General features: G+C 35.4%; 6 protein-coding genes across 6 annotated transcripts; 3 read left to right on the plus strand and 3 right to left on the minus strand.

The window, feature by feature from the left end:
* The first annotated feature begins 619 nt into the window (after nucleotides 1-619).
* LOC102621005 (protein NDL1) lies at nucleotides 620-4,574 on the plus strand. The gene is made up of 11 exons (XM_006475342.4): nucleotides 620-950; nucleotides 1,884-1,983; nucleotides 2,237-2,334; nucleotides 2,461-2,549; nucleotides 2,694-2,754; nucleotides 2,838-2,924; nucleotides 3,018-3,095; nucleotides 3,211-3,267; nucleotides 3,430-3,485; nucleotides 3,607-3,742; nucleotides 4,043-4,574. The coding sequence occupies exons 1-11, from the start codon at nucleotides 879-881 to the stop codon at nucleotides 4,256-4,258; spliced, it is 1,050 nt and encodes a 349-aa protein (XP_006475405.1). The 5' UTR covers nucleotides 620-878; the 3' UTR covers nucleotides 4,259-4,574.
* A 2,699-nt stretch (nucleotides 4,575-7,273) lies between these two features.
* On the plus strand, nucleotides 7,274-9,762 carry LOC102621280 (thiamine phosphate phosphatase-like protein). Its single transcript, XM_006475343.3, has 4 exons — nucleotides 7,274-7,521; nucleotides 7,632-7,753; nucleotides 7,959-8,160; nucleotides 9,332-9,762. The coding sequence occupies exons 1-4, from the start codon at nucleotides 7,384-7,386 to the stop codon at nucleotides 9,665-9,667; spliced, it is 798 nt and encodes a 265-aa protein (XP_006475406.1). The 5' UTR covers nucleotides 7,274-7,383; the 3' UTR covers nucleotides 9,668-9,762.
* Nucleotides 9,763-11,447: 1,685 nt separating this feature from the next.
* LOC102621563 (mitochondrial carrier protein CoAc2) lies at nucleotides 11,448-14,938 on the plus strand. The gene is made up of 7 exons (XM_006475344.3): nucleotides 11,448-11,752; nucleotides 13,077-13,162; nucleotides 13,251-13,458; nucleotides 13,792-13,918; nucleotides 14,000-14,184; nucleotides 14,266-14,388; nucleotides 14,460-14,938. The coding sequence occupies exons 1-7, from the start codon at nucleotides 11,621-11,623 to the stop codon at nucleotides 14,595-14,597; spliced, it is 999 nt and encodes a 332-aa protein (XP_006475407.1). The 5' UTR covers nucleotides 11,448-11,620; the 3' UTR covers nucleotides 14,598-14,938.
* A 355-nt stretch (nucleotides 14,939-15,293) lies between these two features.
* LOC102621863 (pentatricopeptide repeat-containing protein At2g15690, mitochondrial-like) lies at nucleotides 15,294-17,093 on the minus strand. Its single transcript, XM_006475345.4, has one exon. The coding sequence runs from the start codon at nucleotides 16,893-16,895 to the stop codon at nucleotides 15,468-15,470; it is 1,428 nt and encodes a 475-aa protein (XP_006475408.1). The 5' UTR covers nucleotides 16,896-17,093; the 3' UTR covers nucleotides 15,294-15,467.
* A 786-nt stretch (nucleotides 17,094-17,879) lies between these two features.
* On the minus strand, nucleotides 17,880-19,838 carry LOC102622152 (serine acetyltransferase 5). The gene is made up of 2 exons (XM_006475346.4): nucleotides 19,258-19,838; nucleotides 17,880-18,608 (listed from the first exon to the last, which is right to left on the minus strand). The coding sequence occupies exons 1-2, from the start codon at nucleotides 19,651-19,653 to the stop codon at nucleotides 18,117-18,119; spliced, it is 888 nt and encodes a 295-aa protein (XP_006475409.1). The 5' UTR covers nucleotides 19,654-19,838; the 3' UTR covers nucleotides 17,880-18,116.
* Nucleotides 19,839-21,900: 2,062 nt separating this feature from the next.
* On the minus strand, nucleotides 21,901-24,303 carry LOC102622458 (hypothetical protein). Its single transcript, XM_006475347.4, has 3 exons — nucleotides 24,136-24,303; nucleotides 23,741-24,031; nucleotides 21,901-23,231 (listed from the first exon to the last, which is right to left on the minus strand). Exons 1-3 carry the CDS (start codon nucleotides 24,223-24,225, stop codon nucleotides 22,185-22,187), a joined length of 1,428 nt encoding a protein of 475 aa, XP_006475410.1. The 5' UTR covers nucleotides 24,226-24,303; the 3' UTR covers nucleotides 21,901-22,184.
* Nucleotides 24,304-24,642: the final 339 nt, after the last annotated feature.

A 24,642-nucleotide genomic window follows, 5' to 3' on the forward strand; every position in this document is an offset into this window, starting at 1 on the left:
TCTAATTTTTTCTTTGTAAAAAACAATAAATAAATGGATCCCTCTAAGTTACACGTACGTACCTTACATCCTTCTCAAATGAATAGTGAGTGGACCCACATCATTCACTATTTATGTGAGAGGAGTGTAAGGTACATGCATGTAACTTAGGATTAGCCTAAATAAATAAATAAACAAAAAGCAAAAGCAATTCCGTAAATTCCGAAATCATATTCACACCGGACACAATTGTTTATGTAAGAAGCAGTAAATCTCAAACGGATGAAAGTTATTTAATATGTTTAGGGTAAATTTTAGTTTCTACCACATACTCTAAATTTTTTTATTTAAAAAATTATTTCAGATAATACAGCGTTCATGAATTAATTGTGAAATAATATAATTAATTTATATAATTTATACATCAATTAAAATAAATTTTGAAATATCTATCATTATTCATTTCTTATCATTACAAAAAATTTGGAGTGACTAATTGAGTGTTAAAATGGCGTTGGATTGAAAATTAACTGCGGTAAAAGGTAAAAACTTAGAACGTAAGTTAGTTAGGGAAGGTGATTTAAAACCGTCGGCGGAGGCTAATTTAGCTGTTAGCTCCCAAGAGAGAGAAATTCGTTTTTTTATTTCATTTTATTTTATTTTATTTAAGAATTGAAGAGGGAAAGAATCAAAGAATCGCTTTGTATATAAGCCAATAAAATCACGGGCAAATAAATTTTGAAAAAATAAAATAAAAAAGACAGAGCGAGAGGGAAAGATAAAAAGAGTTTTAGAGAGCGAGAGAGAGAGGCCAAATTTGTTGAAGGCCTTTCTTTCTTTAATCTTCTTCTTCTTCTTCTTCATCACAGAGTTCAGACACAGAGGAGAGAAACTCGGCCATGGCCGTGGCTATGCATGATTCTAATGAATCCGTTTCCGTTAACATGGAGAAGATCTACCTCGGTGGCAAAGTTCGTAAATTTTCTTCATTTCTCGATTCTTTGTTTATCTTTTTAAGTTTATTTTATTCATTTGTTTGTTTTTACTTGTGAAACGATTTCTGCGGTGTGATGGAGAATATACGGCGTCGGTTTTTGTGATTCTCCGATCCTTACATTTTTCTTTTTTAACGGTCACAGTACTATTCAGTGTTAGTAGGTTTAATGTGTATTTTTTTATGCTACATTACATTCTTTTTTGGATTTTATTTGTTAATTTAATTAATTTTGCTTCGTTTACTTTCTTGTTCCCGCATTTGGATTTATACATTTCTTCTTGTGAAGCTGGAATCAATTTCTTTTGGTTTATTCAATGTTTTATCTTTCTTCCTTTTTTTTTTTTTTCTGGCAGTCCATTGCAGAAGCATTGTTTATGCCTTTTTTTAAAAAAATATATTTTGATGTCTAGCTGTTATTATTAATATTTTTTTTTTGTTACATTTGAGTTTTAAAGTCAATGTCTTCTTTTGATGCAAGAGATTCTTTTTAAGATGTCTTAGCTTTTGTAAGAACACAATGATTAAAATCAGGAATCACTAGGTATTATTTCTTGATTCGTTTATTAACTTTTTGATAAGTTCTGTTAATTTGGTGTATCAAGTAATTTTATGTTTCCCTAAAAACTATAGCACATGGGGAAGAAGCCCTTTTTAGGGAATAATACTATCTGGTTAAAGTAGGAGCTTTCTTTTCTTTAAAGGGTCTAAGCTATAGAAGACAAATGATTGCTCTTATTTTACTGAAGCCAATTCTTGCTGAACAAGTATCCGACTCATCTGAAAATTTAATGGGAGTTGAGTGTTTGCAAGTGTTAATAGCTTTTAGTATTAGCTGGAAAATTTCTGCTTTGTTCTTTTCTCACGCAATTATTTGTTTGTTAGTAATGTGTTTATTAAAACTTTTCAGGAACATCATGTACCCACCGGCCGCGGTTCTGTGTCTGTTATTATCTATGGAGACCAAGACAAGCCTGCATTGATAACTTATCCTGATTTAGCTCTAAATCGTAAGTAGAATGGATTCAGATTTGTTAGTTGCAGATGATTGTAATAAATTTATTGATATTGTATTTGTGAAGTCTAATCCTCATCAATCCATTCATCCTTGTTAGTCTGTTGTTATTTTTTGGAGTGGGGAATTTTGGTCTTTTAGTAATCAGAAAGTTAGCTTCCCCTGCATTTGTTTCTCAATTAGTGATATGAAGATCTTCAAACTGATACTTGCTTTGCTTCTCCGTGTTCTGTTAATTTGTTGATCAGATATGTCATGCTTCCAAGGATTGTTTTTCTGGCCTGAGGCAGCCTCCATGCTGCTTCACAACTTCTGCATATACCATATATGTCCTCCTGGGCATGAGGTCTGTAACTTAGTTCACTTGAGCTCAACTTTTATATTCTTAATGATTATTTTATTTTACATTCAATGGCTGGCCACCATTATTCACAGAGTTTCCTTTCTCGCATTTTCATAAGAGTTCTTGCAGTTGGGAGCTGCTCCAATTTGTCCAGATGATCCTGCTCCTTCTGTCAATGACTTGGCTGATCAGATCCTTGAGGTTCTCAACTACTTTGGGTATGATGCTTCGATGCTATTCACAAGGAGTTAAAAATATATATGGAGTTGTTTTTTGGGTGGCAGTAACTGCTTTTTCTTGAAATTTGTACTTGTGGTTTTTTGGCATATTTTCTGATGACATGAAGTTTTTTTCTTGTTCAGACTTGGTGCAGTGATGTGTATGGGTGTAACTGCGGGTGCTTATATTCTCACCTTATTTGCTGTATGTTTTCTGATCTGATGCTACGATTAATGTTTTCTATATGATTTTCATGTCTATAAATTGACGAGGGCATTGCATTGCAGATGAAATATAGAGAACGTGTTCTTGGTTTGATACTTGTATCTCCTTTATGCAAAGCACCCTCTTGGTCAGAATGGTTTTACAATAAGGTTCTTTTTTTCTGATCCTGTTGGTTATTCTTATATCCAAATGTTTGTACTTTCTTTTCGGCCATATCACTGGAGATCACTTGTAATCTGCAGGTGATGTCAAATTTGCTATATTTCTATGGCATGTCTGGATTGCTTAAGGAGTTTTTGCTTCAGCGGTATTTTAGCAAGGTATTCTAGCTTTTCTGCCCTGGAAGGCTGGAAAGTCATTTTCTTGTTGTTGGTTTCACATATTCTTTTACTTATAGGATAGGTTGATTGATGGGATTATTATGAATTATGATAGGAAGTTCGAGGTACTGCTGAAGTCCCAGAGTCGGATATCGTTCAAGCATGTAGAAGGGTCAGTGCCCAAACTTTTCTTTTCCTATTTCAGTTATTTTTCTCTTGTTCCCTGAATATCTCATCTTCTGAATTCTGATTTTTGTTTTCTTCCATAATTAAATGATGGTTTTTCCAATATTTACATTTGTTTGACTCCTTTTTACCACTGTTTCTTCTCCAGTTGTTGGATGAGAGGCAGAGCATAAATGTTTTGCGGTTTCTGCAAACTATTAATAGGTAAACATTCTGTGGCTGGATTGCATCCTCACTGACATTCTGGTTTTTACATCTTATTTATTATTTGAGAGGTTTTGAGATTCTTGAAGGAGACTTAAAACTTTGTTAAACCAATCTGCAGAAGACCTGACATTACCGATGGGTTGAAGAGACTGAGATGTCGCACTCTCGTTTTTGTTGGAGAAAATTCCCCTTTCCATTCTGAAGCTCTCCATATGATCTCAAAGCTAGATAAAAGATATAGTGCCTTGGTTGAGGTATGTAGCCATTACCATCAAATGTAATGATGTTTGTATAGCATTTATGAAAGGAAGAATGAGATTTTATATATCTGTCATGAAATAAGATAAAATCAAGGATCCACTGCATGCTTGAAGTTGAATCATTGGGACTTTAACATTTGAATTTGTGAACTGATTAAAGTTATGATTTGTGAATGATGTAAGTCATATCGAGTGATCCCATGTTAGGCATGCACAGCAATTGCTATGACATTTACTTGAAACAAATATGGGAAATGCAATGCTCAAATGTGGAGTATGGTTGATTATTTGCAGGTCCAGGCTTGTGGATCAGTGGTGACAGAAGAGCAACCGCATGCAATGCTGATACCAATGGAATACTTCTTTATGGGATACGGGTTGTACAAACCGTGCCCCTTCAGTGACAGCCCGAGGAGCCCACTCAGCCCATCTTGCATCTCCCCGGAGCTGCTCTCTCCAGAAAGCATGGGTTTGAAGTTAAAACCGATAAAGACCCGCATGTCTCTCTAAGCTTACGGTTGAAAATGTAGATTGGGTTGGGTTCATTGACTATGCAAGATGATATGATTCAAAGGACCCTTTTTTTTCTTTTAAATTTTTTTGGTTACCTTTTTTTGATTGGGAGTTGTAGATACAGAACAAGAAGCAGGGGGGGAGTGCAGGAGGATATAAATATAGGGAGGGAGATAATCGTTTACATCATTCAATTCATTTGTTGTCAGCCATAAAAGGAGTCACTATTCTGTTTGTAAATTTAACAGAGGACAGTTGTTATTTATGATGACGAGCAACCAATAATACTGAGCAACTCCCCAATTGTGCTCAACTCTTTATAGTTTTTCTGCTGCACTGGCATATATAATAATACATAGTTAAAATTTAATTAATTTTATATTTTTATTTAATAACTATCAATTGTATATTTCTAAAAATTTAACCAAAAAAAAATTTACATTAAATCTAAATTCAATTTTGACTCCTAATTCAATAGAGGGTATAAAATTGTTACTCTTTAACATATTCGAGATTGTAAATTTCTTATAAATCCATCGTATACACAATAAGTTGATGTAAGAACGACATAATATGTAATATGAGTTTACAACAAATTTCATGTTTAATAATCTTTGATCCGTCAAGTACAATTTTCATTTTCCAAATCTTAAAATGAATGTTTAAAGTAATAATAAATATGAACATTGGGCCACGTTGCGGCTGCTGTTCTTCGTGGATCAGATTAACGGTCAAGATCAATTGACACCACATTACACAATACGTCGAGCCACTAGTAGATCAAACTGATCAATGTTTTTTATTTATGCAATGTGATTTGATTATTTCTCTTGAAAAAGGCTTCGTCATGTTTTCAAACAAAAAGTACATACACATGGATAATCATCAAAATGTAAATTGAGTGGAACATAATTATTATTTTATAACTAAGAAGTGAAAGTACTAAACACACTCCTGAAAAATTTCAAGGATATAACATAAACGACGATTACAATTTACAAATAATCCAACATCTAAATGAACTTTTTTTTTTCTAATTTTCTTGACAAGACTTGCATGAATTAATGTGCCCACTTCTCGCGGACGTTGAAAGAGAAATATGGACTCGTTCCTGACTGCAAGCATTTGTTTGCGGATGTTGAATGGCCATGAAGGGGGTTCCAGTTCCATGGAGTGAGTGCAGAGCCGTCATCTTTGTTGTTTAAGAATGACGTGAGGCGTGCATAGTCCACAGCCGGTGATTCATCAGGCTCGAGGGGAAGACCACGTAGATGCTCTTGTTTCTTGTCTGGCTCTCGGTCATGAATCTGGAAGTTAAAAAAGGGAGGCAGCACCAGATAATGTTGAACCAGCAAATGCCTTCGCGGGATGAGGCCTGGAGAATGTTTGCCGAAAAGATAATGTGGGCGTGGCATCGCCATTCCGATGGGTTCTTGCATCATCAACAATTTTGATGATCTTATCATTACTTGCTGTTTCCTCAAGCGTGGTGGAATGAGTCTTCTAAACGGAGGTTGCTGCTCTTGTTGTTGTTGTTGTTGTTGTTGTTGGAGTTTCATCAGGCGAGGAGGGATGTTGGGTGTGTGGTGATGATTGTGAGGAGGCTTTTCTCGGAGCAGTTGCTGCTTCAGGATGCGAGGCGGTTCCAGCTTCATCGACTTCCTTCTTCCCATATTACTACTTCTCTAAGCTTACTCTCTCAGTTTTCTTTCGTTTTTGTGACCATTGACCTCTCTTGATATATATACATATATATATATATATAATAGTTGTTAGTTTCCTTTTAACCCAAAAGAATGAGGATTCCTAAACAAAATGAAGTTTCTTAATCTTAAATATCAACTTGAATCAAATTAGGAAACTATTCCAAGACAGTTTCCTAATCTTATTCGGCTTGTATGAAAACTTAGCTTAACTTGAATCAAATTAGGAAACTATACGTATCCTCATATCGGGCAAATGCGTCATGCAAAGAAATTGCAAATGACGTGGGTCTGTTTCTGATAACAAGTAATTGTAACATCGCTACAAATAAAATTCTAAGCTTGCTTTGTGCCCAATAGTTAAACGCCATATCATCGACGGTCTCTATCTTATTAGGTTATGTTTGGGATTAGATAAATTGTGAGATTGGATTAGATTTTGAGATTAATAAAATAGTCTAATCTTAAGGTATGTTTTGGGTGTCATGGACTAATAGGATAGATTAAAGCAAATTTAATCCAAAACAATTGGGATTATTAGTCCTCGTATTTTTATGGGTTTAGGTGGAATAAAATCAAATAAAAAATTTATATCCTTTTTATCACTCTATTATTTTTTATTTAACCTAATATTTCAATAAAAATTAAACATAGAAGTTAATTTCATAATTTTTTTAACCTGTAATTTTATTTTATATAGAATATCAAAATTTTATTCATTAATTTATCTAAACTAGTATTGAATATTAAATATAAAAATAATCAACTATCTCTTTATAGTAGTATTGAATATTAAATATAAAAATAATCAACTATCTCTTTATAGTAGTATTGAATATTAAATATAAAAATAATCAACTATCTCTTTATAATAGTATTGAATATTAAATATTAAAGTCAACAACTATCAATATAATTTAAACAAATTATATTTTTTAAATAGTTATTTAGCTTTATTAAATTAAATTAGTACAATCCTGTCTAATATTATATCAAACAAAAGATAATATTATTATAATTTAATATGATCCAATCTAATTTAATCCAATTTAATTTTAAAAACTAATTCAATTGAATCCAGCCTTCCAAACTTTGCCTTATTGTAGCCTTATTGATTTGATCAAATCTCATCAGCACATTACACGTAAGAAAAGACCATTTGAATATTTAAAAATAATAATAAATGTGAACAGCGGTGGGCGAAATTGCGCCAGCTGTTCTTCTTTTGATCAAGTTAACGGGTCATGATCAATTGACGCCACATTACACAATACGTCCAGCCAGTAGTAGATCATTTCTCTACCGAACAACGAACATTTTTAGGGAAAACGAAATACTGATTCATCATCATAACTACTACTTTAACAGAGGAAATTTACTTTGGTGGCGCCGGGAAACTGCAATCCCGGTCGCCTGAAAATGGCGGACGTAGTGGTGGTTTTTGACTTTGACCGGACATTAATCGATGACGACAGCGACAATTGGGTGGTGACCCAGATGGGCCTCACCCATTTATTCAATCAGCTCCGCTCTACATTGCCTTGGAACTCTCTCATGGTTCGTTTCTTTGTGCTCTCTCATGTAAAAGTTAAAGATTATTTATTTGGATTCTTATTTTTATAGATTTTTTGCTGGGTTTGTTTTGTTTTTGTCAAAAAAAATTATAGGATAGGATGATGAAGGAGCTTCATTCACAAGGCAAAACAGTTGAGGACATTGCAAATTGCTTGAGACAGTGCCCTTTAGATTCCCATGTGGCTGCAGCTATAAAATCAGCCCACTCACTTGGGTAATATTTATTTTTCATTTTGGGTTTTTTTTTATGTCAAGCTTATTTCATTTGAAGATGCCCCCCGTAGAGGTGCTTATACAACATTATAAAAGCTTTTTACCACGCACGTCTGCACCTGAGCATGATTCTTATATCATTTATGTTGATTTGGTGGGTGCTGATGAAACTAACTTAACTTTATGTGGCAATGTGGTTATTTTAGATGTGACTTGAAAATAGTTAGTGATGCAAATCAGTTCTACATTGAGACAATCATGGAACATCATGGTTTGTTGGGATGCTTTTCGGAGATTTATACGAATCCAACTTATGTAGACGAACAAGGAAGGCTTAGGATTTTGCCTTACCATGATTCTACTCTATCTCATTATGGTTGCAATCTGTGCCCTTCAAATCTGTGCAAGGTAATATAGCAAGTTCTTATGTCTATCTCATTTCTAAGGTTTTAAATTATGAAGTAAATTGTTAAGCTTTTCAAGGTTCTGTTGTAATGGATTGAGTTTTCTGATAAAATGATTAGTGATCATCTAGTTAAACCTTTATCTTTATTTTATTTTTTTATAAGAAGCTCAAAAATGTATTAATGAAGAAGATTTAAAAAAGATAGTGGATCACCCGTCCACTAAGAAAATATAAACTAGGACTATTTGTGCTATACAAAAGTATACCCATTCACCCCTATTCAATGCTAAAATCAGTTATAACTCCCTATCTCAAAACACCATCCGAGTTTAGATGTATGAAGAAAAAGGGTTAATCGTGAAACCACTTTGAAACTGAAGCCAAAAGTAAAGCAAGAAGACGAACTCTATCCCACAGTCCTTTAGCATTATCTGCGCTTTTCCCCTCAAAACCTGTATCTTTATTATTTATAAAAGAGGTATTGTTGATATTGCAATTTGATTTTGCATATAAAATCAGTCATTTTTAATATTTATATTGATAAGGTTAGAAACTGATGTTTCGTGACTTTGTGTGTTGGTAAGAAAGCCACTGACATGCCTTGTGAAAGAAGTGTAACCATCATTTTATTATTAATATCTTTTTTTTTCCATCAAGTGTAGTTGAGTACACTGCCGCTGCAGGGTTGTGGTTTAAGTTATAGCTGTGGCATTGTTCAATTTTCATGCCACCTGCTTCTTAAGAGAAGTGGGCATATTTTGCTTTGGATTTTTTCGTTATGTCATTTAAAACTTGTACCAAGTTAAAATAGTTTATTGCATCTTAGTAAGCTTTACACAACTTCCCAGTTTCAATTCATATTGAGTCATCGTTGGAAATTCCTAATGGATTTTGGTTTGTTATTCACTTCTCCTGTCCAGACCTGTTGATTCAAAAAGATAAATGAGATAGTCCCAATGGGGTATTAGTTGATTGCTCACGAAAAAATATTAATATGAAGTTGTCATAGTCCAATAGTTTTCATCGTGTTCCAAGTAAAAATATGTCTAAGCAGATGAGATAGTGAGGTTTTATGCTATAGTTCTGCTTATGGTGCTAAATTTTTCCATCTCATAACACATTTCTATTCCTCCATCTAAATTGTTTTAAAGTTATAATTCTTGTTTTCATCAGGGTTTCGTTCTTGACCATGTTTGCACTTCTTTTGGATGTGGGAAACGAAGATTTATTTATCTTGGGGATGGAAGAGGTGACTTTTGTCCAACACTGAAGCTCCAAGATTGTGATTTTGTGATGCCACGGAAGAACTATCCTCTATGGGACCGCATTTGCAGCAACCCAATGCTTATAAAGGCAAAAGTACACGAATGGAGCAGTGCGGAGGAGCTCAAAAAGATCTTACTCCACCTTATAGGTGCAATCTCCATTAAGGAGGACGTTGATAGTACTGTATCCAGTCAACCAAACTCATCTGAATGTCGGTCTCAGACAATGCCAGTCTACTCATGAAGCATTTCCTCAATTATGTGTTGTTCTCATTGGTACAGGAAACGACTGAATGTTGTCAATGGCTTATATGCAATTTATTTAAATAATTTTTAGTAGATGCTTGGTATTCTGTTCTGATTTTTTTTCATTTTGATTTAAGCAACACCTACAGTTAAGGGTTTATAGTTTGCATCATCTCAAGGTCTTGCCTTCATCTCTTTTCCCAAATGATCTCTATGTCATTTGGTTCAGGCCCTTTGTTTCAAAAACCTGCAAAATCAACCGCCCTCACTGAAAAAGGTGTTGTTGGGCACTTGGGCTTAGGGGTGATCATTTGTGGCACAATCCACACGAACATCATTGGAAGTTTGCGGACTCAGGTTATCCAAATTGAGATGGCTATTAATCGGGTTGAATATGTGCAATTTGTTTACCAAGTGTGTTGGGTTTGAGTTGAGCTCTTGACACACGAACTTGTTTACGACACGATTAAGTGTTCATGTAATCTTGTTGCCTTGACTTGTCTTTTATCCAATATAATTATGCTTTATTTGTATTTTAAAAATACTTTATTTATACTTAGACCAATATTCCAAATATTATTGTATGTTAAACAGATGACAAGAAAATAAGTTAATGTCAGTATTGACAAATGCTTTGTTACCTCCAATTACGCTCATTAATTACAGAGAAACTTACATGAGGCAGTCGCACAATGTCTATTAAAGATATACTTTTGACCTGTTTAATGAATTTAACGGTAATACTAATAAATTTTGTTTCAAAGTAATATAAAATTACATTATTTCATTTATAGGTATTTGACAGAAGTTTAGTGGGCGGACACTTGCCCCACATAAATTTTTCTGACTAATTGATGTGGATTTTTTTACCCCGTTTGATAGGCTTGTTTTTCCATGGTTTTGTGCTACGGCTATAATGCATATAGCGCATGGTAGTGTGAAGAACACAATTAAGATTTCTTTAACCTCTAGTCGTAGTATGGAAACATGATCGATGAGTAATAATTTTCTCATAATTTGTTTTCCTTCCATTTTCTTCTAGTGAAATGAGTGGTCAAGATTGAGTTTTAAATTTTGATATTGACAATCAAGCCGGCTTATTTCATTTTATTTATAATTGAACTGATTTTTTTCACTAAATATATAATAGTAGGAGAGAATAAGAGGAAAAAAAATAGTAGAAAAAAAATCACAATTCAATAATAATGCCACTTTCTTGTATCAATTATATTACAACTAGTTAATCATACAATTATCCTATTTAGTATTTCTTACACAATTAGCCGAATGCTTAACCAGTGGATCAAATCTAATCTATAGCCGGACTGTCTGACTCATATAAATGTTTTTGGAGAAAACACTCGGGTTTCAGCACGTACCCCTTCTTTTTGGGTGATTTTTTCAACCTCAGCATACATTCAATTATTGATGTTGCATTCAAGAACGCAGCTATGATATGACTGTGGTACTGTTTTATAACTGCACCTAATCATTAAATTTAACTACTTAACTATTGAATTTCTCACCATAACTGAATCCAATGATTAAGTGCATCTGCGTATGATACTACACTTGAACCAAACTAAACCCCACGTTCAATAGTTATTCCAAAATTAATAATATTAATAATGGGATTCTGAACGTGGGGCAAGAGAACTAATGCAAAAAAGAAAAGAATCACACTACCATACTGAAACTTTACACGGCCGTGCTTGCAAGCCAGTCAACAAACCAATAATATATTGACTTTTCAAAGAGTCTAACCATAGCGTGGGCTTTCTCTGACTTCAGACTTTGTCTATTGCATATAAAAACCAATCTCAAAGAGACGTTTCAATTCGATTCTTCCAACATTTCACGAATTTATTCTTTCTTCAACTATAAGAAAGAACAGAAAATTCTCTCTTTCTTCTCTCTCTGATAATTGCAAAAGAAGAGAGAAGAAAGAGAGATGGGTATGTTAATGGATGGAATAATAGAGGGCATGCCTGTGTTTGCAAAGGAGCTGGTTGCCGGTGGCGTTGCTGGTGGCTTCGGCAAGACTGCTGTTGCCCCACTTGAGCGCGTCAAGATTTTGTTTCAGGTAGACTCTCTCTATGTTCTTTTTTGGTTCTTGATTGTAATTCTCTGTTATGATATTTGCCTGATGATTCTTTTGGATTCATGTCGTTGAGCCATGTTAGTGATGACCAACTTAAGAAAATGCTGTTTTGATGGATGGTCGCTTTGGTTGGAGATAAATTGGATTTGGTGATTAGAATTTATAACTATTACAAAGTGGTTGTTTTTTGCAAGTGATAATCAAGGCGAAATTTGATACCCTCTTCCATTTTCTCGGTGGTTTACTGAGTCTATGCCGAATTCTAAACTGGGGTACTAACGCTATGTTGGCCTTCACTTCCCTATGAGGTGCCTGTTCGAAGAATCAAAGCACCTGAAATTAAGTCAGGAATGGAGTTCAAGACTTTTTGCTACACCCGCTTAAAGATTGGTACCTTAAATCCTGTGAAACTTGTGTGATAGTAGGAATTGAAATAGATATAGATGAACCAATTAGAAGTGTCAATGCACCAGACTTGAGTATGTCGTATATGGTGGGAAGTTTAAACCAACAATATTTGTACCAGTGATTCACAGACAAGCTGAGGCATTTTGGCTTGTGAAATGCTTAGGCTCACATTGTCAATACTCAGTATGCAAACACAATCCATGCCACTGCCACACCTATAAGGGCTTAGTATCTTGAGTTTCATGCAATATTGTTTTGTTATCATGTTATTTGCTCATTTAAGGCATGGACTGATTCTATGTAGGTTTACTCTTAAACCGAACATATGTTTTCTGAAAGTTAGCTCTGTTATGATAGCAAAAGTCTGCGTGAAGAACTAATTTTTAGATGGAATTTCATTAAAATTCTTTGACTTATTTGTTTGGTAAAATTTCAATAAATATCGTGGACACTTAAAGAGCCCATTTATTTCTACATCATTCACAGATTCTATTAGAACAAATGGCATGTCTCGGTCTTGACATTGCATTGGTGATTCCTTTTTATCATTGTTTTAGGGAATGTGTTTCATGTTTCTGGGTTTTGTGATGCCATTAAAAGACGCTATCTAATGTTTTCATGTTAATGCATGGTCTTAGTAAGAGTTAGTTAAGATATGGACTCCTAAATGTTGTTCATTTTTGCATAAAAGTGGCTACTCTAACAACCCAAACCTGTACTTTTGTGCTTGTCGGTCTCATATTTTCACCTTTCACATGGCAATGACCCCTTGAAGGTAAACATGAATCATGCACTAGCATTGAATCTAGAGATGTACATGAGCTGTGAAGTTGAATTGAATTAGAAATTGGTTTGAACCTGGAAAGTTACGAGGAACTTAGTCATTGATTATTTTCAGACTAGAAGAGCAGAATTTCACAGCATCGGATTGTTTGGATCCATTAAGAAGATCGCAAAAACAGAAGGTGCTATGGGTTTCTACAGGTGGATCTTCTGGACAACACATTTTATGTGAGCGTTTGCAGATTATTTTCTCCTCATCTTAACTATTTAATTTCGCAATTTGCTACAGAGGAAATGGTGCTAGTGTAGCTCGAATTGTTCCATATGCAGCACTTCATTACATGGCTTATGAGGAATATCGTAGATGGATTATCCTCAGTTTTCCTGATGTTAGCAGAGGCCCTGTACTTGATCTCATAGCAGGATCTTTTGCTGGAGGAACTGCTGTGCTGTTTACTTATCCTCTTGATTTAGTTCGAACAAAATTGGCTTATCAGGTAAATGATACAGTAAAGAATTTTAATTTTTTGTTTTCCTGCAAACTGCTGCTTCAGCCCACCACCACCCCCCGCTTTTCCTGAAGTATTCTTTTGAATTTGGATCCACGCTTGCTGGAACCTGGATGTAAACAGAGATGCCTAATCTTTTTAGAAAGTGTCCTGGGGATGGTTGCAGCAGTTTACTGCCTCTTCTGTTGGCTACTTATAAGTGTTAGCAGCCTGTCCCATGAAAAGTTGTTGACGTATACATTAAACTGATAAATTAAATTTCACAACTCTGTCCTGGTTTAGATGACAAAATTGTGGGCTAAGTTGCAGTTTCTCATGCAGATTGTTGATTCATCAAAAAAGAACTTTCAAGGAGTAGTTAGTGCAGAACATGTTTATAGAGGAATTCGCGATTGTTTTCGTCAGACTTACAAAGAGTCTGGGCTTAGAGGTCTATATCGTGGTGCAGGTATGTTTATCAAAACAGCTTGTTTGAGAACTGCTGTCATTGTGTTTCAGTGATAACTAACGCATGGAGGATGATTTTCAGCTCCATCGCTCTATGGAATCTTCCCATATGCTGGTTTGAAATTTTACTTCTACGAGGAGATGAAGCGTCATGTCCCTGAGGATCACAAGAAAGATATAATGGTGAAACTTGCATGTGGATCCATCGCAGGTCTATTGGGTCAGACCTTCACGTACCCTCTTGATGTTGTTAGAAGACAAATGCAGGTACTTTTGTTGTAGGTTTCTGATCTACATATCATTGGAGCAAAGAGTTACAATTTTAACAATTGAAGACATTCTTCTTAGGTTGAAAGATTCTCAGCGTCTAATAGTGCGGAGTCAAGAGGAACAATGCAGACCCTTGTTATGATTGCTCAGAAGCAAGGATGGAAGCAATTATTTTCAGGGCTCAGCATCAACTATTTGAAGGTACAAAATCATGTCATTTATTAGTAGTTTTCCCTCATTAGTAGCTAATGATGTGTTGATGTATATACCAGGTTGTACCGTCTGTGGCAATTGGGTTTACGGTGTACGACATTATGAAATCATACCTGAGAGTTCCAGCACGAGATGAAGATGTTGTAGACGTGGTAACGAACAAGAGAAATAGTCAACCATCGCTTCACTCTTCATAAGGATTTAACTCACTTTCGAATTGGATCAAGATTCTTACTCAAGGTCATCAGAAGCTTTGATTTGTCTGAATTGTGATTTTAAATTGACTGTACCAATTCAAGCCCTTAATCTGTGCAATCTAATATTCTATTCTTTCAAGCTGTATACAGCTTATGTAGATTACATTCCTGCTCTCAGTAAACTGTTACATTAGGTCTAGAGCACAGATATTAAGGGATTATCAACTACCAAACTTAGATTTTTGGGGATTTACCCTTGTAAAGTAATATACCATCCGATGACAAAATTGACAAGTGTACATTCACATATAAGATCAATAAGAGTTTTGATTCAACTACAATGTGAATGTTTTTCTTTTCGAGTCAAGTCATCTGGTGTCATCTTCAAGCTTCACTTCCACAAAGCAACCATTAGATCATTGGTAGATTTTCCGTTACTTATGTGCCTTTTAACTTAGAATAATCTTTCTTGCAAGCTAGAAACAAGTTATACAAACTCATACAAAGTGATGTGGGATGCTCCTATGGTGAGAAGTAAAACTGTCCTGGGAGATTAAGCTCCACGGAGCAACCCCAGAACTGTTTATGGAGTTCCATCAAAACGATCACTAGACATTCCCAAACATGGAGAATAGAAGCAAATGGAAACATGATGGGAAATCTAACGTATATTGCAAGGACATGCAAAGAACTAGGTTGGTTAATAACTCAATTTGCATTGAAATGATACTAGAATCCACATACAAGCACAATGTACAACACCAACAAAATTTCATACAAGTAAATCTCTTTAAAAAAGTTAATTTGGCTTCCTTCATGCGGTAATATTCTAGATTGACAGTCTCTCATGAATAAGCCGAGTTGACAGCTTTACCAATAGTCTCCACATGAGCATTTGCCATCCCTGAAGTGATGAAACCGCTTGTTGTCCCGAACGATTAGCTCTCTTCCAACAATCTTTGACATGATCTTGATTGCATTGTGACAGTCACCACAGATTCTGAGGTTCTTGATAATCCTAAGAGGCATTCTAGGTGGAGTGCTAATCAAACCATAAGCAATTGCCAATCGCTCACTATGATATTGCAAGGCCTTCTCTTTTGCCTCTTCGTCAATGTCATGAAGCACATATCTTGTGTCCGGCACATACCCCGCTTCCCTCATCTGTCCATTCAAGCCTTTCATCTTTTCATACTCTCCTCTGTAGAGGTCAGTACTCCGATAGTCGCTCACTCTATTCTTCTCCTCGAGCATGTTAGTTGCAGATTGCTTCTTCCTTGGAGGCAATGGAATTTTGTCAACAATTGCCTTGGAAGGATCAAGATCACCTAGTAGCTCCTCAGCACGGTCTTCAAGCTCGACATCTCCATGAATTTGAGCAAAATTTCGAAGAGCTTCCCAAACTTCTACTGTGGGCTCAAAAGGCATTCTCTCAACAAACTCCTCAGCTTCAATCAAATGACCAGCACTTCCTAGAACCTTAATAATCGCTATATAATGCTCAATCCCAGGAACAATCCCATAGTCATTCTTCATTATTTCAAAGTACAAAAATCCTTCTTTCACTGCTTCTGCACTAGCACACGCGGCAAAAACCACCAGAAACGTCTCCTTATCTGGATGAGGGCCTGTTTTCCTCATTTGCTCAAACAACATCAACCCATCGGCACCCTGCCCATTTGCCGCATACCCACTGATCATCAAATGCCAAGAACTCAAATTCCTCTTACGCAGTTGATCAAACACCTTGCGAGCGAGCCTCGTATTACAACATTTCCCATACATTTCAATCAATTTATTGTTCAACTCAACATCTTTAACAAACGCTGACGTCCTTAACAATTCATGAACCTTTTTCCCCATCTCAATCGACTTTAAATTCCCACAGGAATCCAGCAACGAACTGAACACATCATAGCCAGCGGATGCGGAAGCGTCTTGACCCATGTACTCTATTGCTTCTCTTACCTTACCCTCTTTGCACAAGCTCAACAAATTAACATCAAGACTCTCTAATTGAGCGTTTCCACGTAATGGGTCGTTCGTATTTTGGCTATGGCCCGTGCCCGTCTTAGGCTCTTGCTCATTTGATGACGGGTTTCTCTGTTTTTTAACAAACCGAGTGTTGCGATAGACCTTGGGGTTTGGGGTTGCGTAAGCACAGAGAGGTTTCACGGGAGACGATGATTTGAGAGTGACTGAATGCGCAGAGATTGAATGGCTGATTTTGGAGTTAAAGTTAGAAGAGATTATCATGGAGTTCGCTGCGTGTTGTTGAATGGATACTAAAGACGCCATTGTTGCGAGCTCTCTTTATGCTGGATGAAACTCAGCTCAACTCCAAATTTTCTTCGTTCTGAAGCACTCCCTTTGATGATGAAGTTAATGGAAAATATCGCAAATCTATTTCGAGAAGACAGTTTCACTAGTTTTGGTTACTGCTGATCCTGATCCTCGTTCGTTATTGGTTAATAACAACTAGGGTCTTTAATGCCTTCAAATTTCTAAAAAACGTATTTGTCTGTTTACATCAAATAGGTTCCCTACTTCGCAGTTGCGACCCATAATTTTTAAAACATGCGATTTAAGAATGTGGTTAAAATTTTGGGATGTCTGTAATTATTACTTATGTTTTGAGAATATGGTCAAAATTGTAGAATGTCTATTATTATTATGGACATTTTAATATTGTTATTATTAGTATAGACACTATAAAATTTTATTCTAAATTTTATCTTAAATTATTTAGTATGTGATTAATGACTGAATGCTATGGTTGATATTTACTAAATAATTGATTTTTTTTTTAATTTTACGTAAATTAATTAAATTATCTTACTGACTAACGATTGAATATTATATTATTTAAGATGAAATTTTAAGATAACGCAACTCGTCCAATTTTTAATGTAATAGTAGATCAGCCTTGCTCGATATTTATCAAACACATTTATCGAACATCCCAACCTTGCTCGAATATTTATCAAACACATTATTTCAGTTTCAACTTAATAACATTCTATTTGGGATTGGTTGTGTGGTTATCGTAGGTCAATTGCGCATTGCATTACGTCACTACCGTCAATAAACACCAAATATGTCATAAACCCACCTTTTATATTCACATACAATATTGTCAATATAATCAAAATCACGTTTCAAGCAAGTCTTGCAAGATATTCAATGGCTGAGACTTTGGTTTGGTTTCTTTTTAGTACACTGGAAGAATGACTAAAACAGAGAAGCATATTCTAAGCCGAAAGACAGAATATTCTACAGGTCTACAGAATTATTCATTTCATTATTGCTTACATTATTATTTACTCTTCCATTCAAGTTAAAGACTGAGCTTCATAAAACAAACAGTTCAGCACATTCTGATTTGATAGAGATCCTCAAATCCACTAGAAAAAAAACTAAATATCTGTAACAGCTGCAACATTGTAATGCAATATTACCACAATCTTCTTATACATACATAATACAGTCACTACTAGATAGCAAAATGAGATCAATTGATCAAATAATATAATCTGACCACTCAGAGATGAAGGATGTATGATCCATGGACTCCCCTGGACATTCCTCATTTGAAGAGGTCTTCTCCTTTCCTCCCACCAACCTTGCTGGGTTCCCCACTGCAGTGGCTCTTGCTGGCACATCAATCAGTACCACCGACCCAGCCCCAACTTTCGCACCCTCTCCAATCTTCACGTTCCCTAATATGGTTGCTCCAGCCCCGATCAACACCCCATCTCCAATCTTCGGGTGCCGATCCCCGCTTGCCTTCCCCGTACCGCCAAGTGTAACATGATGCAAGATTGACACATTGTTGCCAATAACTGCGGTCTCACCTATTACCACACCTGTTGCATGATCAAACAAAATCCCTTTCCCTATTTTTGCAGCTGGGTGTATATCAACAGCAAACACATCAGAGATACGGGATTGTAATGCTAGTGCCAGCGGCCTACGTGACTGAGTCCAGAGCTTGTGTGCTACTCGGTGAGCCTAATACAAAAATCCAAAAGAAAAGGCAGTTAACATTGAATTAAGCTATAAACCAAGAAATGACACAGATCCAATTTCCTCTCCATTTTTTGTCACTCCAAAGAAAAATTCGTTACATGTACCATTCTAGCATTATAAGAAAAAAACTTAGAAAACATTAACAATCCATTTCATGAACAATCACACTAGTATAATGGAATTGTCATTTACACATACCCATAAACGGGAAAAATATCTGCAGCACTTAGCAATCTTCATTTTCCTTAAAGATGGAAAATGGACCAACCAGTATACAGCGACTGCAGAGCATGTGTTTACGTAAAGTCTAAACTCAGTTTATTTGCGCAGAGTTTAGGGTACGGTCATGAGAGTTCTTGTAGAGAAAGAAAATGCATTTTTTAGAAGAAGCTAATCAAATGCTTCTTTGAAAAGCACTGGAAGATCTTTTATTAACCTAGAAAAGGCATTTTTTAAGAAAAGCACAAAGAAATAAAGCACCCGAAGTGCTGCTGTCATCCATCTATTGCAGTTAGCCGCCATAAAATCAATCAACACAGATGAGATGTGGCAAAAGGGCCCAAAAAAAAAAAACTAATACTTTAATCATTGAATTAAATTAGAAGTTGAAGCTAAGATTATTTAATTGTACCTGGCAAGCCAAGAAGCCTTTGTAATTGAGGAGGCAGTGAGAGAAGGAAACGCAAGCAGGGTCACGGACACGGGCGGCGCGAAGATCGGCGACGGCCGCGGCGCGGAGAGCGGGGTCGGAGGAGAAAGTGTCCAGAAAGAGATCGTACAAGAGAGTGGAGAGAAGCGTGGAGGAGCAGAGCTTGTTTCCCAAATGAAACGCCAGCGATCTCTCCAAGGAAGAGTGAGAGAGGATGGTCGAGTAGAGGTAGCTGGCTAAAGCCGGCTCAGACTCGGCGTCGCGGCGTGCCTCGGCTTTTATCTGGGCCCACACCCAAGCCTCGTCGTCACCGGCGGCGTGTGTTTCCATCGTTAAATTTCGCGCCGGAGATGGGTACCTGAGCTCGCCCGCCGGCATCTTTCTTTATTTGTAAAAAAAACAATCTTACCCACTTGTTCCGAGAACGGAGGATCTAAAACCACGAAACAGTCTCGTGGCTGCTAAGGGTGGAGCTACGTGTCTCAATCGATCAGGATCTACTGATGGCTTTAATCGTTTGGAGAGAGAATCTTGGAGGATGCACACAAATTAGGATTTTTTTTTTCTCTTTGTCGGGTCGGCGCACAAAGATGGCAAAAAGTGGGTTTCGGTCGGGTTTTTTTTTAAGTTAAGGCCCAAATTCACCGTAAAATAAATAAGAGGGTCCAGTTTGGGCCGATTTCATTGCGAGTTTGGATTTTTATTTATTTATTTTAATTTTTTTAAATTATTATAAATTTGAAATGAGTTAATAATTAAAAAGTTGTTATAATCATAAATAAATTAAAGAAAATAAATATTTCAAAGTAAAATAATAAAAAAATAAATAAATATTTAAAAATTTAAAATAAAATTGGATTTTCTAATTTAAGTACTTTTTTAATTAATGAATGCATAAAAGAGAGTTTAATATTTTAATTTTAATTTTTTAAATCATCATTGATTTATAAATTGAGAATTTAAGTTTTTTATGTTATTTTTTAATTTTAATTATATTATTCTAATTTATAAATTTATTTTTTTGAAAAAATATTGGGCTTGGGCCTGACCCTGATTTTTCTTGAGCTCTTATCTAGACCCTCATATGTGAGGATCAGGATGAAACCTGCGAGCCTGCACTAGGATAACCCGAGCTTTTTTGTCCACCTTATGCATAATCGAGAATCTGAGATGTAATGAGCCATGTTCGATAAGTATTTCGTTTGGAATTTTTTGAATTTATTAAATTTCTATCTATATTTATTTTAAAAAATAAATTTATTATAAAGAATTAAAATTATTTGTCAATGGTCATTAATCTTTTTCTCTCTCTACTTTATAATTACATATTCTCTTTTTACTCTCACATACTCCAAATTAAACACTTAATTTTACTTCTTTTGAATTTTTTGGTATATCACAATCTATATTTTATAATTTCTATGTATAAGATTTTTTTTTCAATTTCATTAGCTTTTAGCTTTTATATTTGGTAAAAATTAACTTTTTAATATTTATTAATTTTAATGGCTGATAAAAATTTGGTGATGTTTATTTTTAAATGATGGGTGGTGTTCCTCTTACTTGGGGGTTGTTTGTTTTCTATCACTTTTGTCTAATTATAAAATATTTAAGTTTGAATAAAAATACTTAAATATTATGGCTTTTGTCTGAATAGCAAAATTATTTTAATAGAATTTTAATATTCTCTCTCATTAATACCCCTATTAAATAAATTTATTTTCTATTATATAAATTATTCTTTTATTATTTTTTAATTCCTTTTTTTGTTATTTGCCTCTATTCAATTTTTTTTTAATGAGAATTTTAAATATATTAGTACTTTTGGTAAGTGTGTTTTATAATAGGTCCATCTCTTTATATTTATATTTATTATATAAAAATATATTTTGAATTTTATTTAATACATTAATTTTAACTCAAATGATTAAAAAATTCTTTATTGGTTTATGTAATTAACCTGAAAAAAATAATATAATATACTAAAAAATTATAAGTATCATATATTAATATAAAAAAATACATGTGTTAAATATATATTTTATTTTTCATGTTTTGTTAAAGTAAACATTATCAATTTTTTTTTACTAATCTAATAACTTATTCATAATTTGTCATGTGTTTAACTAAAAAGTACAAGCATTATTAATATTTATGAGGTTACCTATGTCAAAATATCATATTCCAGATGTTTTCTTTTTGAAAAGCAAAGAATTTAAGACTTATACAAAGATTTTGAAAAAAAAATAACAACTATGTCATTTAGATATATGTATTCAAGTTTATTCAAACTTCAGTCAAATTCAGATTCATTCAAATTTCAAACAAACAAAAAACAAACGCTACCTATTATTTGCAGCTAAAAGAATATATCTTAATGAATTGATGAGAATTTGTGAAATTGAGAAGATAAAGAGAAGAAAGAGTTAATTAAGTATTTTTTCAAAAATTATTTAGATAATAAAATTCTTAATTAAAGAGAGAATATAGAAAAAAAATTTGTGAGTTGAAATAGCCTCACCTAAGTCTTCAAATGGATTTGAGTTTGTTTTTAATTTTTTTTCCAACTTTCTTGGTAAACAACGCAAATTGTTTGAACACCCCCAAAATCATTGCAAGGAATAATACAAGAACCAATGCATAATATTAACATAAATATGCGGACCTTCGTACCCTACATTACATGTTATATACGTCAAAAGGAATTGACAAGCTAACCATGAGTTTTTTACCATATTTCACAACTTCTCTTTTATTGGTCATTAATCTAGCGATCCTCCTTTGTCTGATGTTTATTACCCGATAATCGTAGCCTAAATATGCAGAACCTCACAACATACAATCAGCTTCGTCATACAACCAGCAGGAAGCCTGCAGGAGCTTATTTCTTGTATGGATGAATTCTTCCTTTAATGCTGCCAACACCTTCCACCCCCTTTAACTGATCTTCTGCAACTAGAGCCATTGCGCGTGGGCGCTCCACAGAGAGAGCTTCCTCCATAATTCCAGTCACTCCATGATCTAATTGTCAAACTCTTATCCGAATGCTGCCAACACTTTGTATTTGCCTTAACCTGCCTTCTGCAATACGAACCATCAAGTGTTTGTGCTCCGCAAACAAAGCTACCATAGCTCGCACCGTATACATCAGATTTATGATCTTGTGCAACTGAAGTAGATTTGGTCCCTTGAATCTTCCACCCTTTGTGCTGCTCACATCTCACTCTTCCTTTAACAGGTTGCCTGGTGCAGAATGTCCCACCCCCTAACTCCACCCCACATATGGTATCATATTGCAATTTGGCTTTAGATTGTACCCTTCCCTGTCTATACATTTCGGGGGAATTTAAAGCACCAGGAGCATTGGAATCAACATACGCATCATGCCCATATTGTGATGATCCTGTTGACTTGGAATTTGATCCACAGTTTTTTCTCCGGTTTCGCTCTTCGCCCTCACTAACAGAGCATTTTTGGGCCACCATTGGTAGCTTCGTCGGGTCAACGTCACACACTTTGGCTTTCCCTTTCATTGTCAATGTTGATGCTCTGATCCTCATACCTCTGTGTTCAATGCACCTCTTTCTTTGTTCAACAGGTGGCATTTGACAAACAGAACCATCACCTAAGGAAACCCCACAGATACCTGTATGGCCCTCATCAGCACCGTATCTATCAAGAACAAGCCTAGGCTGTGATTTGGTAAACTTAATAATTTGAGGCAAGAAATTGTGACCCTCCGGGCTTGCTTTGATTTTAATGTCTGCTGGCCAATGATTGAAACGTAAGAGATTCCTGATAGTTTTCGGAAACTGAATATTGTTTGAAGCAACTTCATCGAGTTTCCGGCGGACATCAGCATGGCGACGTTTGCCGTTGTTGCCTTTGTTCCACGCATAATCAAATTTATCGAGAATCTTTCTTTCTGTTTTCTCAGCATCTTCCTTGTTTTTCATCTGACAAACATTGAGGTGGGAGCAAAAGAAGAAAACAAATCAAATTTCAGAAATCATATGCCAAACTTTGCAAGCAGGCCCTACTTCAATAATGTATATCCGTGAATTAACCAGAACCACTCAAATGCATTGAGCTTATACATAAATGCAAACGATTGTTTCTCTATTCATTACAATTGAAATGCAAACGAATCTGAAGAGAACTTAGTCGTGTTATCCTCTTGGTCAGTTCGCAAGTCTTGATCGTTACAGAATGTGAGGGAACTTTTTGATTTATGGTGCCTTGACTAAGCCCAGTTTCAGTTGGTAGTTAGTACCAGCGAAAGAATATGCAATATGAGATAATTCAGAATGTAGCACTCAAGAGAGGAATGGACACCAGTCACGCCACAAAATCTATTTGACAATCTCCATACAGACTTCAAGTATCTCTCTACGTGAATTTATGCCTCGTCTATCAACCAAACATATAGAACCAAATATATTGAAGCAACTCAAAACTCACTTACAGGTGCCGATCTGTACACAATGGAATAGCCTCTGCGGAATATATCCTCAAAATATCGGCCCGAGTCACAGCCACTATTCAAGTGAGCACCAGTACGGCCATAGGCCTGGAGTCTTGCTCGGACACTCTCAGCTTGTCCAACGTAAACCACAATTACCCCAGCGCCCGGTACAGCTATTCCAAGCTCATAGAGTCCAGGACCCGTGTCATTCGGAAGGTTATGAACCTTGTATCTTTCCGCTCCTTCCTTCCCATGAGAATGATTTTCCCAATCTGACGGTCCAACAAGTTCCTGAAATAAACTTACACAGAACAAGCACAAAAGTGAAATCACTACACCAGTAACAATAATTTCTCTCACAAGATTTTTAGTTTTCAATGCTAGTAAGTTTTAACCTTCCATTTGGAGAATTGGGAGTCATGATTGGTTCGCTCGCAGTCTTCTCTTTGAATCCTAGCTATAATGGCCAACAGAGCTGCTTCCATTTTCTCAATGATCTGCCGTGGCAAGGCAAGACTGTTGCATATTTAATTTGCACCTTTTAACACTGAGGGTGACGCGACATTTTAACGAAAGGACCAGATTGCCCATCAATCAAAGCACTTGCTATGTAACTGTTAAGTCTGTGACTGCCTTGTCGGACTCCACTTACCAAATGGAAACTTGGAGACGAAGGAGTCAGAGAATCTTCGTTATCTTATCTTTGTTGAATTATAGGCACTGGCTTTAATTTAGTGATTGTGAAAGAAATAGTCCTTTACTGCTTCATTCACTGCACAGTTGAATTATAGGCACTGCCTAGTCTTTTAATCCGAAAAAACAATTGTCACCTTGCTTTTTTTTTTGTACTTTTTCTACCATTATATTACAAATGCTCTCAACAACAGCCTCTACGGGATTCT

The sequence above is a fragment of the Citrus sinensis genome, chromosome 1 (assembly GCF_022201045.2).
Source record: "Citrus sinensis cultivar Valencia sweet orange chromosome 1, DVS_A1.0, whole genome shotgun sequence".
In the NCBI taxonomy this organism is placed as follows: domain Eukaryota; kingdom Viridiplantae; phylum Streptophyta; class Magnoliopsida; order Sapindales; family Rutaceae; genus Citrus; species Citrus sinensis.

Coding starts and splice junctions, on each gene's coding strand:
- LOC102621005 (XM_006475342.4), top strand. CDS start 879: ATGGCCGTGGCTATGCATGATTCTAATGAATCCGTTTCCGTTAACATG. Junction 3,486..3,606: donor TTTCTGCAAACTATTAATAG/GTAAACATTCTG, acceptor ACCAATCTGCAG/AAGACCTGACATTACCGATG. Junction 3,743..4,042: donor GATATAGTGCCTTGGTTGAG/GTATGTAGCCAT, acceptor GATTATTTGCAG/GTCCAGGCTTGTGGATCAGT.
- LOC102621280 (XM_006475343.3), top strand. CDS start 7,384: ATGGCGGACGTAGTGGTGGTTTTTGACTTTGACCGGACATTAATCGAT. Junction 7,522..7,631: donor TGCCTTGGAACTCTCTCATG/GTTCGTTTCTTT, acceptor AAAAAATTATAG/GATAGGATGATGAAGGAGCT. Junction 7,754..7,958: donor AAATCAGCCCACTCACTTGG/GTAATATTTATT, acceptor TGGTTATTTTAG/ATGTGACTTGAAAATAGTTA.
- LOC102621563 (XM_006475344.3), top strand. CDS start 11,621: ATGGGTATGTTAATGGATGGAATAATAGAGGGCATGCCTGTGTTTGCA. Junction 13,459..13,791: donor GAACAAAATTGGCTTATCAG/GTAAATGATACA, acceptor TTTCTCATGCAG/ATTGTTGATTCATCAAAAAA. Junction 14,185..14,265: donor TTGTTAGAAGACAAATGCAG/GTACTTTTGTTG, acceptor CATTCTTCTTAG/GTTGAAAGATTCTCAGCGTC.
- LOC102621863 (XM_006475345.4), bottom strand. CDS start 16,895: ATGGCGTCTTTAGTATCCATTCAACAACACGCAGCGAACTCCATGATA.
- LOC102622152 (XM_006475346.4), bottom strand. CDS start 19,653: ATGCCGGCGGGCGAGCTCAGGTACCCATCTCCGGCGCGAAATTTAACG. Junction 18,609..19,257: donor AAGGCTTCTTGGCTTGCCAG/GTACAATTAAAT, acceptor TTTTTGTATTAG/GCTCACCGAGTAGCACACAA.
- LOC102622458 (XM_006475347.4), bottom strand. CDS start 24,225: ATGGAAGCAGCTCTGTTGGCCATTATAGCTAGGATTCAAAGAGAAGAC. Junction 24,032..24,135: donor CCCAATTCTCCAAATGGAAG/GTTAAAACTTAC, acceptor AGTTTATTTCAG/GAACTTGTTGGACCGTCAGA. Junction 23,232..23,740: donor TTGTGTACAGATCGGCACCT/GTAAGTGAGTTT, acceptor AATGTTTGTCAG/ATGAAAAACAAGGAAGATGC.